Here is a 20,149-nt window from a genome sequence, read left to right on the forward strand (position 1 = left end):
GTCCGCCCATTGTACAACACTTTTAATCTACTTCTTTTTTTATATTCTTTTTTTTTAGTTTGTGGTGAGCAATAAAGTATAATTAAATAATTACAAAATGAACGATATTTTTTTAATTTATATAAAATAGTTAAGGCCCCAATATCGAGCCTTGCGGCACACCTCATGCAATCTGTGATCCTAGAAAAGTGTGTAATATTCTCAGACCTAAAACCATAATAGTGTTGTTTGGAAATAGTAACGAGTCGTTAGTTGTATTTAAAGCCATTCAGGCTTTTAATACTGGGTTTCCTATTTAGAAACGCCAAGCAATTTAGGAAACTCGAGACAAAAAAAACTACTCTACGCAAGCCTGGTCCGTAGTAAACAAGAGTATGGAACAGTGGTTTGGAATTCAAGCTACCAAATACATAAAGATCGCTTAAAAGAAACACAAAGAAGATTTACTAAATTTTACTCAATAGTCTAACAAAAAACTACCCTACGATGAGAGGTTGAATAGAATCTCTATTAGCTCATTATCTGATAGACGTACACTTGCTGACATGACTTATCTATTTAAGCTGTTAAACGGAACCATTGATAACACCGAATTGCTGAGCCAGTTATCCCTCCGTGTACCATCTCATTGCTCAAGCATAAACGGTACAGGACAAATCTTGGGTACCACTCCCTAATACCTAGGATGTGCAGGCAGTATGGGGAAATTTGTGAAAGGGATGGGTCCATAGATTTGTTTTGCAACAGTTTAACAAAATTTAAATCAAAGATTTGTAATAGCTTTGTTAATCGATTGTAACTTGATTTGTGCTGTGTTTAGTCGTGACTGTAGCTGTGTTGTTGTTTTTGAGATTCGTGATTGTTTCTATTATTGACTCATCAGCTTTTGTTTGTTGTTCTTTTTTAAGCTAGTCTATTTTTATCAATTAGCTTGTTTTGCAAATTCATATCTACTTAATAATGACTTTACAGTCCTAGTTTGAGTTTTAATTTTAGCCTTATATGTTTTCGTATAGTTTTACTCTTTATGCAAGCTGTAACTACCTTTAAATGGAATTATATGTATAATTGCAACTTAACGATTGATAATTTTTATGTAAAATATCCACATGTAATTTTTTTGGTGATTCTTTAATAAATAAATACCTAAAAATACGAATAATGCATCTTTTAGAATTCCTCATACAAAAAAACAGTGAATCATCAGGAAGTATTAGTTCTGTGAGTTTCATATTTTTGTATTTGTATTCTGATTGAACAAAATCATAGAATATCTTAAATATTTCACTTGTTTTAGCCAAATCTAAATAAATACTATAATCAAACTTAAAACGATTACTATAATTGTATTTCCATTATTATTAATAATCTATTACTTAATGATTAAATAGTTTCTAATTATAAAGTTAATAATTACAAATAAACCATTAGGAAATGACAATAACATAAATCGATGCAGTAGCTTTCGTCCTTTCCCGTTTAATTACTTCAGTTTGTTACAAACGGTCATTCTTACCAAGCTATACGCGTGTGCTAAATTTAAATACATATGTTCGTTGATTATTAAAAAAAATAGTAATTTCGATAAGAAGAAGACGAATTTATTAAGCTGAAAATGGAGGATGTTACGGCAACAACTACTTTCCCAAGTCTGGCTGTTGAGAATACAGTGCAAGAAAATATTGTACCCTCAGGATCCCGAAATCTATCGACCAACGCTGAAATAGGAGAAAGTAATGATTTAGGAAATACTGATATTAAAAATGCTGAAGTGCAACCACATGTAGAAACAGAAAACATTGCTAGTAGAGGACGTTTTCGTAAATCAAATAAATCACAGAACACTGTGGTTGCAAAAAGTGGAACGCTAAAAGACAGATCACAAAAATCGCCATTAAATGAAACACCTTTAGTGGTGCCAAGCAAAGTTCATAAGCTAAATCTACCAGATAACTATCAGGGAAGCCAAATGTTCATGCCGACGGGCGAGCAGATATTCTGGGTTTGTCTAAATGCAAAATTACATATTAAATTTTTTTGCCAAAGACTTAGCTAGCGTCCAGACCTTTTTGTATAAGAGTTACATTTATCCAATCCATCCTCACAAATGTTCGCGTAGTATATATACTAAGCCTTGGATTGCATTTTCATATTTATATTTATGTTTTATCATAACACAATACTTATGATTTATAATGAACTAGTATTTCAACGGTACCTTTTACAGGACGAAAGTACATACTATATAGCAAATTAACTTTCTTTTAATTTAGTGATTGTAAAATATCATAATTATGCCTAAAATATATATAGAAGAATTAGTGTACCTAGCTTTACTATAATAGATGTATAATATTTGTAGCTGGGTGAAACTCATCCATCTGCATCAGACACCACTTCGTATCAAGATTTCAAAGAAATTAGGTCTCAGTGTTTGGCTGACGGCAAATTGTTTAAAGATCCGGAGTTCCCAGCGGCATTTCGCAGTTTGTACAACAAGCAACGATCGGGTAAACGGCTGAAATGGCTCCGACCTAAGGTGAGATACATATTATATATATTATACTAGATATACCCAGATAGGCTTTGGTCGCGTAATAAATATGAATTAACTTACAAAATAACTTAAAATATTAAATTGATGTAAGATGTCTTGTTTACAACACTTTACAACCATATTTGCAACCATATAAAACGATAGTGATGGAATACTATAGAAAGAGTCGGATTTAAAGGTCTGGAAGCCCTGGGACCACAAAACCGTGAAAGCCCTAGAGCAGCAGAAGCGTGAAGAAGTATAATTATATTATAGATAAATTTAATATTTTATTTTCAATCTTTTAAAATAATCATTAGTAAATATTTGGTAACTCTTCTTAATCTCTATTGTAGCACCACCCTAAATCTGATCTATAGAACTCTTCACCTATTTCAGATACTGTCATATTAACAATAGAACCTTACTTTACAATTAACAGTATAAAGTTTTTATGTTAGGGTTTATAGATCAGATAAAAACGAAACCCTTAAAAATAATCAATGCCCTGTCTGTCCGTTCGAAAAATTTCAAGGAGATGTTCTCTTTGGGCTTCCTCCTTTCCACTTGTTATTAAGGATCAAGAGAATAACATTTTACATTATGACTTGGTGGTAGGGCTTTGTGCAAGCCCGTCTGGGTAGGTACCACCCACTCATCAGTTATTCTACCGCCAAATAACAGTACTCAGTATTGTTGTGTTCCGGTTTGAAGGGTGAATGAGCCAGTGTAACTACAGGCACAAGGGACATAACATCTTAGTTCCCAAGGTTGGTGGCACATTGACGATGCAAGGAATAGTTAATATTTCTTAAAGCGTCATTGTCTATGGGTGATGGCGACCACTTAACATCAGGTGGCCCATATTAGGATACATCAGAAAATTTGCAATTTATTTTCATCGCATTTTGAAAGGGGGAATCGCCTTTTGATTATTATTTTTATCGTCACAGAAAATTTGCGAAAATCCACAACTGTTCGTAGAGGGCTACAGTCGCTTCGACGTCCAGCAAGGACAGCTGGGCGACTGCTGGCTGCTGGCCGCGGTCTCCACCCTCACGTTGCATAGAAAGTTAGTATAGATTTGGATTTTTTGTATGAACAAAAATAAAGGAAAAAGCAGATCATATTTAGCGAAAGCTAATGGAGTATCAAATTTTCTTACGCCAGAAATCATTAATTTGTTCCGGTTTGAAAGCGATTGAATGTAAGTTACATGATGATGTGATTAACTATTTCAGTGGTGGTTATGATTAACAACCAAAACAAAGAAAATACCGTTAAAACTAAAACAACAGTTACATATTACAGCTATTACATACCATTAAAAAATAAAATATTGTTTCAGTCTGTTCTACCAAGTGGTACCAAATGACCAAAGTTTCGATAAGGACTATGCCGGTATCTTCCATTTCCGGTAAGTTGTGTCTTTATTGTAAGAGAACCCTCGTATACCTGTGAGTTAACGTTCTGTGCTGATTCTTAATCTCTATTGAATGGAATATCATTACATAGTATAAAACGAAGTCACTTTTTAGTTTTTCTGTCCCTATATCCCTTTGTATGCTTAAATCTTTAACACTACGCAACGGATTTTGTTGCGGTTTTTATTAGAGTGATTCGAGAAGAAGGTTTTTATACATAATACTTGTACATAATACAAATTTGTAAAGCAACACTTATAATTTTAGAAGTTTCGACTGTTATGTCATATCATTGCACCCGTGTGAACCTGGGCGGGTTGCTAGTTATTTATAATAACAAACACGTTACGGAGTTATTGTAGCAATTTTACTTGGTAGTAAGGCTTTGTACAAGCCCGTCTGGATGTAGCCCGACCGGTGTGTAGGTGGTACCTACCTACACACCGGTCAATCTGCCGCCAAACAACAGTATTGTTGCGTTCCGTGTTCCGGTTTAAAGGGTAGGTGAGCCAGTGTAACTACAGACACAAGGGACAAAACATCTTAGTTCCCAAGGTTGGTGGGGATTGACGATGTAAGGAATAGTTAATATTTCTTACAGCGTCATTGTCTATGGGTGATGGTGACCACTTACCAGCAGGTGACCCATATGATCGGCCAACCTATACCATAAAAAAACTAAATAAAGCAATACAAATGTTTAAGAATATTGTAAGTCATTTCAACTGCATTTGGAACTTATGTTGTCTCCTCATCATCATCATCAGCCTATTTTGTCCACTGCTGGACATAAGCCTCTCCCAGTGCACGCCACTGTGGTCTTTCTCCGGCTACTCGCATCCAGCTCCTGCCTGCCGCCTTACGTATATCGTCACTCCACCGTGCCTGAGGACGTCCTACACTACGTTTGTCGAGATGCGGTCTCCACTCTAGAACACGTTTTCCCCAACGGTTGTCGGTTCTACGACAAATATGACCAGCCCACTGCCACTTCAGCTTACTAATCCGGTGGGCTATGTCGATGACTTTGGTTCTTTGACGGATCACCTCATTTCTGATGCGATCCCTCAAAGAAACGCCGAGCATAGCCCTTTCCATAGCACGCTGAGCGACTTTAAGCTGGTGGACCAGACTTGTCGTGAGTGTCCACGTTTCGGCTCCGTATGTCATGTAGGGTAGGACTCACTGATTGAAGACATTCGTCTTAAGGCACTGTGGGATCGACGATGTTAAGATTCGACGTAACTTCCCAAACGCTGCCCAACCCAGCTGAATTCTTCTATTCACCTCGTCCTCAAGGTTGTTTCTACCTAATCGCAGAGTCTGCCCGAGGTATACATATTTTTGAACAACTTCGAGGACGGTACCGTGTATCGTAGCCGGTTCCGGTAGAACATGTTCATTGAACATGACCTTGGCTTTATCCAAGTTCATCCGTAGGCCGATACGCATAGAAGAATCAGCCAGCTCGTTCAGCATTTGTTGTAGGTCCTGCAGCGTTTCTGCCACGATGACGATGTCGTCTGCGAATCTCAAGTGAGAGATGTATTTGCCATTGATGTTAATGCCACGTCCTTTCCAATTCATTTTCACATTACACGTTACATTTTCGAGGTTCTGGTTTACGTCATTTGTGGTTTCCACAGCAGCGAATCGGTTCTCCAGGATTGACTGGAATGTTTCAGATCCCGCAATGGTTTGGAGCAGCTTTGGTCGAAGCGTGGACTTCATCAGACGGGCGCGCTCGGCTTAAAAATTGATATTCAGAGAGCCTCGGAGGAGTCGGTGATCACTACCGGTATTGAACCTATTAATCACTGAGACGTCTCTGAATATATGCCTCTTGTCCGTCATTATGAAGTCGATCTCATTTTTTGTCATAGTGTCAGGGCTTTGCCACGTCCACTTCCTTTGCGGCTGCTTCTTGAAGAAGGAGTTCATCAAGAAGAGCCCCTCCCGTTCGAGGAAGTTGACAAGCATTTGCGCCCTATGATTCCTGCTTCCAAATCCATGGAGTCCTACTACCGATTCGCTGCAGTTCTGTACTCCCACTTTAGCGTTAAAGTCCCCCATGACAACGTTGTAGTGGGTTTTCGTGGTGAAGTGGAGGGCCCTCGATATGTCATCGAATAATTCTTCCACTTCATCGTCCGAGTGTGTCGAGGTCGGTGCGTACGCTTGCACCACCTTGAGGCTGTACCTCTCGGTGAGCTTTATAATGAGGTACGCTACCCTGTTCGACACACTGGAGATTTCCACAACGTTGTCAACTAGGGACTTATTTACCAGAAACCCAACGCCACCTTGGGATTGTTGGTCACCCTCTCGGAAGTACATGAGTGGCCCGATTCGAGGGTTACGGTGTCCTCTCCCTCTCTACGGACTTCACATAGCCCTAATATGTGCCACCTAATTTTCCCAAATTCTACCTCAAGTTGCGCTAGATGCGAGTCAAGTCGCAAGGGTCAGTCGGTTGTGGTGGCCTCCCGTAGCCCGGTGATTCTTAGCACCCCTCGTCCCGCCGTTACCATCGTCGCCACCGTGACGAGGAATAGCGGGGCTGCCGGGAACTGGGGGCCGTGGCTTGCGTGTGTGCAGCATGTGGAGGTTATTGCCCATAATCGCCACGCTGGGCAGGCGGGTTAGTGATCGCAGGGTGTAGCTTCTCGCACCGGTGACGCTGCTGCCCGTCACCGGCCTGTGGTATTTAGCTACGCCTATTTTATTTGATGGTTATACCACCATCAGTCGGTCGCCAGAGCCTCGTTTGCTGGTCGGCAGGATGCACCACGGGCAGGTGAGGTTGGCTTGGGGCACTAAGGTGTAGTTTGCGCCCCCTTACATCCCTTGTCTGTTGTCTCAACTGTTTGGAAAAGATTTAGCAGAATTAATGTTTTCGCCTACAGCGCGATTTTTAAAGAGATTTCCATTGTGCTTGTAGTTTAGTTCGCACCACTATAGGGATGATAAATGTTAAAGGTAGATTATTTTCTTGTTTGATAGCGCGATAATAAGTCTAATATGTGTTCCAGGTTCTGGCAGTACGGTCGCTGGGTGGACGTCGTGGTAGATGATCGTCTCCCCACTTACAGAGGGAAACTCCATTACCTGCATTCCTCCGAAAGGAATGAGTTCTGGGGTGCTTTGCTGGAGAAGGCTTATGCTAAGTGAGTAATATATACTATACAAGATCAGAAGAGGAATTAATTTAAAAAAATACGATCAATACGCAATTAGACTTGTGTGTGTAATATGTTATCGTTACTACTGGCCCTTACCCGCTTGTCGGACTTAAGATTCAGCTCTGAAATATGAGCCCTCCGGACATTCGTCCTGTTCTTTGAGACCGCTCGTCAGCTCATGTAGAGGTATGGAGAGCGCTTTTGGCCATGTTTAATTGACGTCACGGCCCTTTTCCTGACGTCACTAGTCTGTGTAGTTATTTCCCTACAAAAGGAGAATAAAAAAGTAAAAAACCTAGCTATGCAACACGATAATAAATCTACCAGTTAGGATTGCGACACATTGGCAGCCGACCGACAAATTTGGAGGTATATCGTGAGCACTTAGGTGATTTTGATGATTTTGAGAGAGGACTAAAAGAAAAGCTCGATGCAAATCGGCAAGGGAAAATATAAAAAAAAGGGAAGAAAAATGAATTCTCAAATACATTACTTTTTTTAATATCGCTGAATTAACACATTTAAGCGCACGAAGCAGGGGTATATGATAAATCACCAGCTCCGAGGGCACAGGAATACCCACTAAAAAACCGGGGATGCCCTATCCATCTCTTCAAGGGTGCGCCACTACTACCTCACATACCTCGCGGCTCCAATAATATATCTAGACCTGTAATTATATTGTCTTTGTTTCAGATTACACGGTTCCTACGATGCACTTAAAAGTGGTTTTACATGCGAAGCAATGGTGGACTTCACTGGGGGTGTCACTGAGTCCTACCAAATGACGTCACTCCCTGACAACTTCTTTACCATACTCTTGAAGGCGTATGAGAGAAACTCGCTTTTGTGTTGCATGATCGATGTAATATTGTGTTACTAAAATATACCTATTACTTTAATTTTATAATCATTTTAGAATGCCACCGCTTTATTTTAACTTATTTTTCCGAACATGTATTAGTAAATGAAAATATATATACCTAAAATCTATAGCAAAACATGTGGAATCAATTAATTATGAAAATGTAAATTTTTTATTCAGTCGAGTTTGTCGCTTGGATAAGATACACCGACAGCTCATTTTAAGCCCGCCTGGATAGGTACACCCACTCACTCTATCCTACCTTCCGTAAGTAAACCAGATTAAATAAGGGCACAATAAACATGACCGGTGGCGCATTAGGCGATGTAGGAGACAGAATTGCCTCAGAGTGCCAAGATATATAGATGTTAACTATTTACCATCAGATGGTCTGGTCTGCGCACCTACTTTTTTATATTATTTAAAAAAAGACTTTACAGTTAACCAACCAAATTTAGTAATCCTGCTTAATCAGGTAGTAGGTCTAACCTTAATTACACACCTGTGCTGTGAATACGTTTTTAATTTTTTTCCTTTCATAGATTCAAGACTATTATTTCATCAGTTATAAGGAACAAAATAACAGTAATAAGGATGTCGTTACAGCCGGACCCCAACGTGCTGGAGGCGGAGACGCCGGCCGGCCTCATCCGCGGCCACGCCTACTCCGTGACGCGCGTCACGTACGTCGACTTCAAGAAGGGCTGCCGAGCCGACAAGATCCCACTATTGCGGCTGAGGAACCCCTGGGGAAACGAGAACGAATGGAACGGCGCCTGGAGCGACAAGTGAGTATCGAGCGACTGTGTTCTCTGTACCAATCAGTATCATTACATATAAGAGACTCCCCTAGCTTGGAGGCCCACGGTGGGCGTGTCGATAGCATACGTAAGAGATCCCGTGAGGGGGTTCCCTAAAGGCTGAATGTGTACCGCTGGATTTTTAGTCTTTGTTACAGTTCCGTAATGCTTGAAGATGAAAGCTTTTAAATAACTAACTGTATTTCAACTAAAAGAGCAACAATTTCTTTCCCTAGGTCTCCGGAATGGCAATTCATACCGCAGTCAGAACGGAAGAAGTTGGGCTTGACTTTCAGTGATGACGGCGAGTTCTGGATGTCTTTCGAGGATTTCGTCAGTCATTTTGATAGGTGTGAAATAATACGCATTATATTAAAATAATACTAAAACATTTATTGATATGCACTAAAAATAGTAACTGTATGTATATATCTTGACCGCATAGAATAGTGGCAAGAATGCTAACAGCATTTCCTCGTTAAATCGCAATTCCGATCCTCTGGGCAAAAAACGAACCAGCCCTCCTGTCACCAGTGGAGGCAATTAACCGAGGTTTTATACTTTTGATGAAGCTTTTTGCACCACTACTCCAAGGGCCAAGCATTTCGAGTAGTGTCTTCTGATTTTACATAACGCAAGTGCTTTAGCTATTTACATTGGGATCCGAGGAATGTATGTGATGTTGTCCATTATTTATTTTTTTTAATTATAAGATTTCTAAATGTTTTTAATAGCATTGCCTTTCTTATACAATTCTTATGTTTGTTATATTTAATGACAGAGTCGAAATGTGTAACCTGAATCCGGACTCCTTCAACATCAAGGAGTGCCCCGAAGGATGTACAAAGAAATGGGAGATGTCTGTTTTTGAGGGAAAATGGATGAAAGGTATGTAACATCGGTTACTCCGTTGTTGCTTAGAGGTCTTGGTAAACGAATTTCAAATATAAAACCGATAACTGCTGACTTACGACGCGAAATTCTATAGCGACGAATAGCGCCAATTACTGCCTATTTACACAACCAATAGAAAGAGCTCCCTATCGCGCCATTCGACGTTAATCTTCGCTATACAATCTCGCGTGGTACATCAAGAGTAATCGGTTTTACGAATTTTGCTGATGCTACATCTAAGATGTCTCGTACTATAACTACGTAAAATAGTTTTAATGAAAATTATTGTTTCCAGATATTTCGGCTGGAGGTTGCATGAAGTATCGCGATACCTTTTGGAAGAACCCTCATTACACCGTCACCTTAAAAGATCCGGACGAAGACGATGAAGAGAACAAATGTACCGTGAGTGATGTTTGTTATGAATTTACGTATTTTCTTACACAATAAAATCGTAACACATTACTATAATTGTAACTTTATCCTATAAATATGGTTTGAGTAAAATTTTGGATGTAAATACTGTTATTTTCCTTGGCCAATCCAAGGAATCAAAAATTTGCCAACTCTGAGGCATTTACTCTTACTTGTAGTATAGAACATTAATGTCGGCGTCATCTTCTAGATCATCGTATCTCTCATGCAGAAGAACTGTTACTACCGAAGTCAGCGAGGCCTGAGCTTGCTCCCCATAGGATTTGCAGTTTTCCGTCTCCCAGATCACCATGATGTTCAGAAGCCGTTCGAATGTAACTCCATTAACTCCAATGATTCCGTGGGATACACTAATTCTTTTACTAATCAAAGAGAAGTCTGGCAGCGGTAAGGAAATCATTACATAGTATAAAACAAAGTCGCTTAACGCTGTTTGTCTATGTATGCTTAAATCTTTAATATTACTATTAATACTGAAAAACTGTGAATATTGTAAAACATTCTGCAGTCCATTTAGTATCAGCAATGCAACCGTGCGAGTAAGAAGGGGCGGGTCGCTAGTATAAATATTATAAAATTAAAATTCACATAATTTTTGTCACTGGTTATTAGCGACCTTTTCTTATTCATGAGATAGTTGGAAGTGGATATGTACTTTATCAGTCAATAAAAATATTGGATATTTCCGATAAAAAAGAAATGAAAACAATTGGCTTACTACTGATGGATCAGCCGACTACGAACAATGGATAGTAGGATAAATGTATGAAGCTCGCAAACGAGTTTAGTTATTCTATATTTAGTACACGTAAGCAAAACGAATCGTTAATTTAAAATTGGTGCAATTCTTTAGTATGTAATAGTAAATCTTTTATTAATTTCGTTTTATAATATTTTCATAAATGTGCTGCAGTTACCAGTTGACACCGGGCTCCTATCTAATCGTGCCTTCAACCTTCATGCCCAATGAGGAAGGAGAATTCCTCCTACGTGTGTTCTCTGAGAAGAGCAATAATATGACGTATGTATATCTTATTATCTATTTATAAATTCACACATGAACATATAAGTCAAAGCTTAAGCACTTATATGCTACTTTTATTTTAAGGAACCTCAATTCCCAAATGTAGCATCTTGTTGATTTAGATTTTTTATAACTAACTGTCTCGTTGCTTGATTGGCTAGATTCATGGCTGCAGACCCCGAAATCCCCTGACAAATTGATCGAATCGATAAAGTTGCCTAGTAAAAACTTTTCAGGATCGAGTCTGTAAGTTGCAAGTACATTCCCGTACCTCATAAAGCCCTGAAGCCTTCTTGCGCCTGAAATCTTTCTGGTCAGATTTCCTGTCCCATCAGATAGCGGATGTGATACTGTATTACACACTCGCCTACGCACTCGCGCATGTAATATGTCCTGCGTAGTTTATTAATCTCCTTTGGATTAGCCGTCTTGGCTGCAATCGGTCAGGATGTCAAAATTATAACAAATATACTACAAAAAACAAAACTATCGTCTTTTTTTAATATATATACGATAACCTATACTAATAATCTTTTATTTTTAGTGAAAACGACGAAGATGTCTTTATGAGCGATCTTGACGACAGGGTAAGTTGAAATGTTAAACCTACGTAAGTTTCCCACTGCCGGGCAAAGGACATCATAAATAAGTTTTGGAGCTTATCGCTGTCATGGTATAACACTAATGCCCTTGCCTAACTTCCGATCCATTTTCACTTTTGATGGCATATTAATAAGAAACAAATTCTCTTTTGACATATTTATGCTGTTTTTTGGTATCTTGATTAATTTTGGGAAAAATGTTAAGGTCTTATTAAGGAAATGTTACATAGGTTCACATGTTTACCGCATTTTATGTGCTCATAGCTAGATATACATAGATAACGGCATTATAGACATACCACGGCAGAATTTGCACCGCGCTACTGTAATGCGAATTAGTGGATAAAAATGTGGCGAAACATTCACACGACACCTTCAGGTTTCCTCGCGATACTTTCCTTAGCGGCTGCAGGTATACTGTACACTGCCACTTATACTTATATATATAGTAGGCTTTTACAAGCATCGTTTGGAAGTCAACAAGTATTAGCTCCAGACTTTTTTATCATCTATATTCTCTCTTGTTGAAAAATGTGCTTTATTATTTAATTTAATTTTATTATTATTTAAGAAAACTAGCATTATTCCTGATTGTTATAGGACCATCAATTATATTTATGTCATATAACAATCAGGAAATTTTCTTTATTCATAATTTGCACACGTGCGAAGACGGGCGGGTGTATTTTAGTTACGAAAAATACAGAAATAGTCTGTGGAGAAGATAATAAAATTCGCTGTAATATAAAAATAAAAATATTGTTCATGCAGATTAAAAAATTGGCACTAAATCCTGAACCAGCGGATCCAATTCGAGCCTTATTCAACATCTTGGCCGGTGCTGATGGGGAGGTAGACTGGCGGGAATTAAAGGAGATTCTGGACTATGCTATGAGGGAGGGTAAGTGCGCTCAGTATGATAGAGTTTATTCCAAACCAATCTCGATAAAATATTGACATATTATTTGATTAGATAGAATCAGACCTTAAAATTGAAACCCGTACACTTGTACAGACTATAAATAAATTGTAAATAAACATTATTTACTGTAAAATGGACATAATAGATATAACGGCACTGGAGCGCCATTATCATCTTTGTCTCTTATTATAAGATTTGTATCACTCATCATGACGGCGTGTTGTTATAAATACCAGAAATACAAGGTGGTATCGTATGATTACAATGTTGTAATGCTTTACATGCGTTCGTACAATTATTTTTAATACTTAAATCAAATAATGCACTGGGATTGCAATAATAGACGTCGGCGATCCGTTTGCGAGACATACACCGTTTTTACCGGCCGTTATTCGTTGTCTTAGCAATATTAGCCATCTGGCGGCGCTGCAGGTCAAACGTTTCACTAGAGTAAGCTTAACTCACCCTAGTCCAATAATCAAACCTTTACAATTTAATTCAACATTAATCAAATAGATAGCATTATATGTTAGTAAGTGTAACGGTTTTATATTAAGTGAAGATTTTCACTTTACTTAACTGTCTAATGTATCCTATTTTTTACTGGTCTTATTACTTGAATATTAAAAAGCACGGGTATTGGGTACGGGAGTGTAATGTAACTTCTTTGTAACTCCGGCACAATATTTAATTTGCAAACATTTTATAACATATTCCTAATATGTTTTATAATTATTCCACCTCCTTCAATTGCTTCAATCTGCTCAAGCCGAGATGACTGTTATAGACACATTAATATTTGATCTAGACAGATATCAACATCATACAGACCAATTTACCGGTTATTACCCACTATAAGTAGGCCAGTGCAACAGCAAGATTCACTATGTTCTTCATTGCCAATTTGCCATGAAGGAAGATGTTATATGCCTTATGCATGTAGTTATAGCAATGGCTCACTAACCCTTCTAACCAATACACTACATGACTAAGTATTGCTGGTTGGCGTTAAAATATATGATAAATGGAAATGTCCAGAAGGCCAGAAAGTCCTACAAAATAGGCAAAAATTAGTTTGTAATTGAGTACAGCAATTTCAGTTGGACTTTTTTGGTCTTTATCAACGACCAAGCTTTGCGTCGACATGTCTGATCACTCTGCATCTTCTACCGAAATTTTCACTGGTAACGTTCCAACGAATTGTTCGGATTTATCCCGACTATGGAATTTCACCTTCGGATATCTTGTCAAAATTCGAATTTTCACTCGCTTGAAGTCCGATCTTTATGTCCGATAATCCACAACACCGCGATTCTTAAGACATTTTCTGCCTCGCGCAACAACTCTGTTAAACTAATTTTCGCCGGCAGTTGTTCCGAACCGTTTTCAAACTTTGGAACCTTCAATAAAAGAGTGTAGGTACTCCTTCCTTAAAGGCCGACAACGTACCTGCAAGTCTCCCCGGTTTTGTAGACGTCCATGGGTGGTGGTAATCACTGTTACGCGTATTTTGTACCTCCTACTCATTTGCTACTACAACATTAAAAGAAAAATCTGGACGCCATAATATTTCTTGCGATATAATTTACAAGTTCGTTGATAAGTTTGCTATTGATTGATCGTAGTAAGAAGAAATGGATAATAAATAAAAAACAAATATGTAAATCTGCCTCAGACTCTGAAATAAGACGATTCTAAGATAGTGCACCAATACCTTGATACAAAAGAAAAATAAAAGATTAAAAAAAGCTATTTCGTTACAAAGAAGAAATCACTTTCCATGTTGAAAGACTTTTTCAGAAAATAATAGAAGGAATCCAAGAGTCGAACGACGTGCATTTTAATTTATCTCGCCCAGTTAGCTAGTATGTCTTGAAAACTAGCCGTAGTATTTCGACGCTAACTGTATATGAATTAATACAGAGATAGTCATGCGTCACGAAGTCGATGCCAGGGCAGTAGACCAGCAAGAGCAGAACTGTCTAAAGCAGCTGCTGTGTACTCTATGCACTAACATCTATCGGAAAATCCGCATCGACAAGCTACGGGACCTGATGCAAGAACAGCAGGAACCAGGAACATGGCAACAGGAGCAGGTCCTTCTCGACCAACCACAGCTGCGAGGTAACGAGTGTTCTTGATTCGTGTATTGTATGAGATGCACTTATAAAACCAATTAAAAAAAAACATCTTCCAGCACCTTGGTTGACGGACCAAATAAAATATCTCATAAAACAAAAGAATAAGGCCAAGTACAAATTTAAGTTAAATGACTCCGACTCTAACAGGGAGAAGTATAACAAAGCGCGAAATCGCTGCAATACAAGATGTAGAGATGCACAACGACGCCATATATTGATAAATATCAATCTGTCGAGAACGGCGACACAACGAAAACATGGAAATTTCTTGAATCACTCGGAGTTGGTAAATCTTCCCATAATACTCCTGTTAATCTAGATATTGAACTTTTGAGTCAACACTTCTCATTTTCAAACCCACTTAATAGTGGCGATAAAATCAACACATTAAATATTATTTCTACTTACCCAATCCCTACTTTTCCTCCGTTTAGCTTCACGTCTTTTACCGAATGTGATGTTAAAAAGAACATTATGTCTATATCCTCGAATGCTGTTGGTACAGACTGTATCAGCCGTAATATGATCATTCCCATCCTCGATATTGTGATTCCCATTTTGACCCATATCTTAAATTTTTCCCTTACCTGCAGCAAGTTTCCTGATACATGGAAGGATGCGCAAATTATCCCCATCCCTAAAAAAGGTAATCCCTTAACAGCTTCTGATTTCCGTCCCATTTCAATTCTTCCTTTCCTATCCAAGGTCCTTGAAAAGCTCGTCTCACACCAACTAAATAGTTTCCTTAATGAGCATTCCCTTCTCAATCCTCTCCAATCAGGTTTCCGAGCAGGTCATAGTACGGCTACAGCTTTAGTTAAAGTCACAGACGACATTCGATTGGCCATGGATTCCAAACAACTCACAATCTTAGTGCTTCTTGATTTTAGTAACGCATTTAATTGCGTTGACCATGACATCTTGTTGAGTATGTTATGTTCTTTTAACATATCTCCATCCGTAAAAGACTGGCTTCAAAGTTACCTCAGTGGTCGAAGACAGCGAGTTCGTGTGGACGAATCATACTCGTCATGGCGCGAAGTCCGCGCTGGGGTACCTCAAGGTGGCGTGTTGTCTCCCTTACTTTTCGCAATCTTCATTAATTCAATTACTCATGTCATCTCTTCTCTCTACCATATGTATGCAGATGATATTCAAATTTACCGACACTCAACCCTTGATAGATTAACTGATGCTGTCGCTGCCATTAACAATGATTTGTTGGCTATCCATAAATGGAGTCAACGGTATGGGCTCAACATCAATCCCGCAAAGTCACAGGTCATTGTTATTGGTAGTCCGGCCATGATGGCAAGGGTTGATTGGGCGGAGATGCCACGTGTTGTGTACAATGGCACTAACTTGTCCTACTGCTCCACTGTTAGAGACCTTGGCATACAGCTTGATAGTACTCTCTCCTGGTCGGAGCATTTAAAGCAGACTGGAAAAAAAACATACGCCTCCTTAAGTTCTTTGCGACGACTTCAAAATGTACTGCCAATTCCTACCAAAACTATGCTTGCAAACTCTCTCCTTCTTTCAATACTCGATTACGCGGACGCAAGCTATCTTAATCTAACCGAGGATCAACTTAATTATCTTGAGCGATTACAAAATCTAGCTATTCGGTTTATTTTCGGCCTCCGAAAGTATGATCACGTTTCATAGTTTCGTTCAAAGCTCAAGTGGCTTCCTATACGCCGTCTCCGGAACCTGCATACTCTTTCTCTTCTGTACTGTGTGTTATTTAATCCAAATGCTCCTCATTATCTGAAGGAGAAATTTGAATTTTTAGGAGACCAGCCTAGAATTGGACCAACACGTAGACTCGTACTGAAAATGCCCGCTCATAACAGTAAATTTTACAGCCAGTCGTTCACTGTTCAGGCTGTAACTCTTTGGAACGACTTGCCATTGAGTATTCGACAGTCAAAAACATTACATGCATTCAAAAACGCTGTTAAGAACTACTATCTCTCATCATAGTAACGATGACGACATGATTTTAATACGTCATATATGTATGTATTATGTATATATATGTATTTATTTATATGTATACTTGTATGTATGTATGTATATATGTATGTATGTATGTAGGTATTTATTGATATATGTACGTATGCACATTATTGAATATTTATTACTGTTATTTATTTATGTATGTGTTGAGCTTGTATTTATTTTAAGAGTAGTTATAATTACACCACCCTATACTGTCTTCCACAGACAACTTTCTAACCCAAGGTAGTCTGGAAGAAATGGCTAGTAAGCCATAAGGCCGCCTTTGTTTCACCATTAGTTTTTAGTTTGTGTATTCTGTAATCGTTTGTAATTGTAATTGTGGTGTACAAAAAGTGTTAAATAAATAAATAATATCTCATGATAAATATGTTAGAATTAATCTGGTAAGAGCTGTGACCTGGCACAAATAATTTATTATCAAGGAATTATTCTCTGTCCAGGTCGTTTGATTGTGATTTAGTAAATAAAACCGTATTGGTTTATGTCGCCATAATGGACCTCATTGATTTTACTTTCAACAATTTATTATGGCTTATGGCTTCTTCTATCTTACCTAGCTGGTCAAATTTCAAATCCTTTGTTAGATCAGTAAAATGTTTTGTGTCAAGATATTGTATCAGTTTGGCAGATTTCAGTGTTTACACTCTCGTACCTCGGAATACTCGTAAAACCATCCTGCGTTTTTGCTCTATAAAAGTGTGTCTGTATACACTCTTGTATTACAATATTCAACTTGCGGTTGGCTAGATAAACAACGTTTTGTTTATAAGAAATATTAATAGTATATTTTTTTCGAATAAGCGTTTATAGAACTTTTAAATTAAGAATAATAACGACGTATTACTTAATTATAGATAGTTGAGTCTTTTCAATGAATTGGAATATGTCGAACTAATTAAAAAGTAGTAACTTATTGGTTCACTAAATTCTTGATTTCTTTGTTTAGTTTGACAGTACTCCATTGAATGATTCTGTTCCGGATAACTTTAAAGTAATTTACTGTCTCTAAGCCGAGATTCTAGGGGATAATTTAAAGGACTTAGGGCCTTGGACACAAACCTTGTATTTCTTTATGGTAAAAACGGTACCGCATATAAAGTGATTTAAGACTAAAGATGAATAGTCTACAAACTACAATATTTAGTGTTAAGAAATGGCAAATATAAATTATAATCAACGTAAATACTAAAAACATTATCAGATATAGCATCTTATCAGATTTCGCCTTTTAATTCTATCTTCATTGTGTATCGAATATTGCAGAACTTCAAGGTGAAGGTTTCTCCGAGAATGTCTGCAAGAGGATGATCGAGATGCTGGATAAGGACGACACCGAGGGTCACGGCGCCGTCCCGTTGAAACACCTGCGTGACGCGCTGCACTCGGCCGGGTACACGATCAACGCGCATTCGGTCAACGAGCTCGCACAGAGACGACACTTTAACCTACTTACACTAGACATGGGCAATATCCGAATTTTGTGACATCGTTTGTGTTTCTTTTTATGGAATAGGTCGGTGGACGAGCATATGGGCCACTTGATAGTAAGTGGTCACCATCACCCATAGACAATGACGCCGTAAGAAATATTAACTATTCCTTACATCGTCACTGCGCCACCAACCTTGGGAACTAAGGTGTTATGTCCCTTGTGCCTGTAGTTACACTGGCTCACTCACCCAAACCGGAACACAACAATACTGAGTACTGTTGTTTGGTGGTAGAATATCTGATAAGTGGGTGGTACCTACCCAGACGGGCTTGCACAAAGCCCTACCACCGAGTAAACTTTCCAAGAGTAGAATTTAGATTAGTTTCCATGTATCGAACATATGTATGTTTTTATTCTCACTCTTTTTATGTTTAGCCTCGATCTCAATATCAAATATGGCATTGCGTATTGATAAAAATGTACCGTCGGTTTGAAATGCCTCAGAAACCAAAGAGGCCTCGTACCTACGATGACAAACTCAGCGAGATTATAATCTCTTTAGCAATTTATATTGTTATTTATGCCGGGACCAAGAGGGTATCCTGTGTTCTGAAGTTTATAATCCTCGAAAATACATTACTAAAAACTAATTTACAATTAAAGTTAATAATCACCTAAAATTATCTGGGATCCCGTTATGAAAGCGTATCATTACTATTTAACTATTCTGTTCTAGATTTTTATTTGTTCCTGATCTGAAAGTATGAATGTTAGAATTTGTAGTAAGTTCTTTAATATTTTCTTCTTTATCTAGATTTAATAAACGATTTGTTTCTATATGAACAGACACAGCTCATGTCACGGGATACAATTCGCCGAGTTTATATTGTGCCTTGTGGGACTCAAGACCGAGATCAGAAATACAGCATGACATATAAACAACTATGTGTCGCATATGAGAGTTCACGTTTAATTACAATATTGTTCTACACAACTACTACTGTTATACGTACAGAGTCGGATTTAAAGGTCTGGAGGCCCTGGGGCCACAAAGCAGTGGAGGCCCTAGACCAACAGGAGCGTGGAGATTCTAATAATTATATCATGGATTAATGGATTAGCTTAAGCTTTTATTAATTTGAATCAGTAAGTATTTCTTGACTGATATCGGTAACTTTTAAAATATTAAGTAGTAAGATTATTATAATTTGACTATATCTCGGTATTTGTTAACTCACTGAAAACTTTTGTGGCCCCCACCTCTGTGGAGGCCCAGTGAAGTTGCCCCGGTTGCCCTTCCCTAAATCCGGCCCTGAATACCTAGTTCATATTTAAACGTATTTAATACTTCAAAATTGAAACGAATTTTTTTTTTTTGAAAAAAAAAGGAGGTGGAGTTTGTTCGCTTATTTACGATTTAAGTTTATGCGTTAATATATATGCGATACATTAATATTTTGACATTCCTTGTATTTCCAACTTAATAAATTTCTAGGCTTCATCAAAAAATCCCTTTTTTTACAAGTGTGTGCTAAAACTATAATATATCTCATGTAGTCATAGATAACAAATATGTACTGTAAGTGCAGAACTGTCAATTTGACTTGTTGAATTTTATTGAATGTGTAATATGTATGTGACGTATTTTTACTTCTATTATGTATTTTTTTATCCAATAAGAGGAATAAATGTATTTCCTCGAGCTGTTATTTATTATTTTAACTCTCTCGTCATAATTAACCTTTGTTGGAAATATATAAATCCCATTAATAGACAACTTATCTGTCTATAACCTTAATGTATTTTTTATTATGTGTACAAATAATACAGAAATGACATCAAGATGAAAAAATAATATGGTTACTTC

At 37.9% G+C, this 20,149-nt stretch overlaps 1 protein-coding gene across 1 annotated transcript; it reads left to right on the forward strand.

The window, feature by feature from the left end:
• Positions 1-1,615: 1,615 nt before the first annotated feature.
• Positions 1,616-19,213, forward strand: LOC124540650 (calpain-B-like). The gene is made up of 16 exons (XM_047118317.1): positions 1,616-2,002; positions 2,363-2,539; positions 3,490-3,608; positions 3,885-3,953; positions 6,993-7,127; positions 7,839-8,007; positions 8,614-8,795; positions 9,044-9,157; positions 9,589-9,695; positions 9,997-10,106; positions 10,327-10,523; positions 11,050-11,157; positions 11,705-11,747; positions 12,534-12,663; positions 18,114-18,278; positions 19,125-19,213. The coding sequence occupies exons 1-16, from the start codon at positions 1,616-1,618 to the stop codon at positions 19,211-19,213; spliced, it is 2,301 nt and encodes a 766-aa protein (XP_046974273.1).
• Positions 19,214-20,149: the final 936 nt, after the last annotated feature.

The sequence above is a fragment of the Vanessa cardui genome, chromosome 26 (genome assembly GCF_905220365.1).
Source record: "Vanessa cardui chromosome 26, ilVanCard2.1, whole genome shotgun sequence".
Lineage (NCBI taxonomy): Eukaryota > Metazoa > Arthropoda > Insecta > Lepidoptera > Nymphalidae > Vanessa > Vanessa cardui.

Coding starts and splice junctions, on each gene's coding strand:
- LOC124540650 (XM_047118317.1), top strand. CDS start 1,616: ATGGAGGATGTTACGGCAACAACTACTTTCCCAAGTCTGGCTGTTGAG. Junction 3,609..3,884: donor ACCCTCACGTTGCATAGAAA/GTTAGTATAGAT, acceptor ATATTGTTTCAG/TCTGTTCTACCAAGTGGTAC. Junction 10,524..11,049: donor CAAAGAGAAGTCTGGCAGCG/GTAAGGAAATCA, acceptor AATGTGCTGCAG/TTACCAGTTGACACCGGGCT.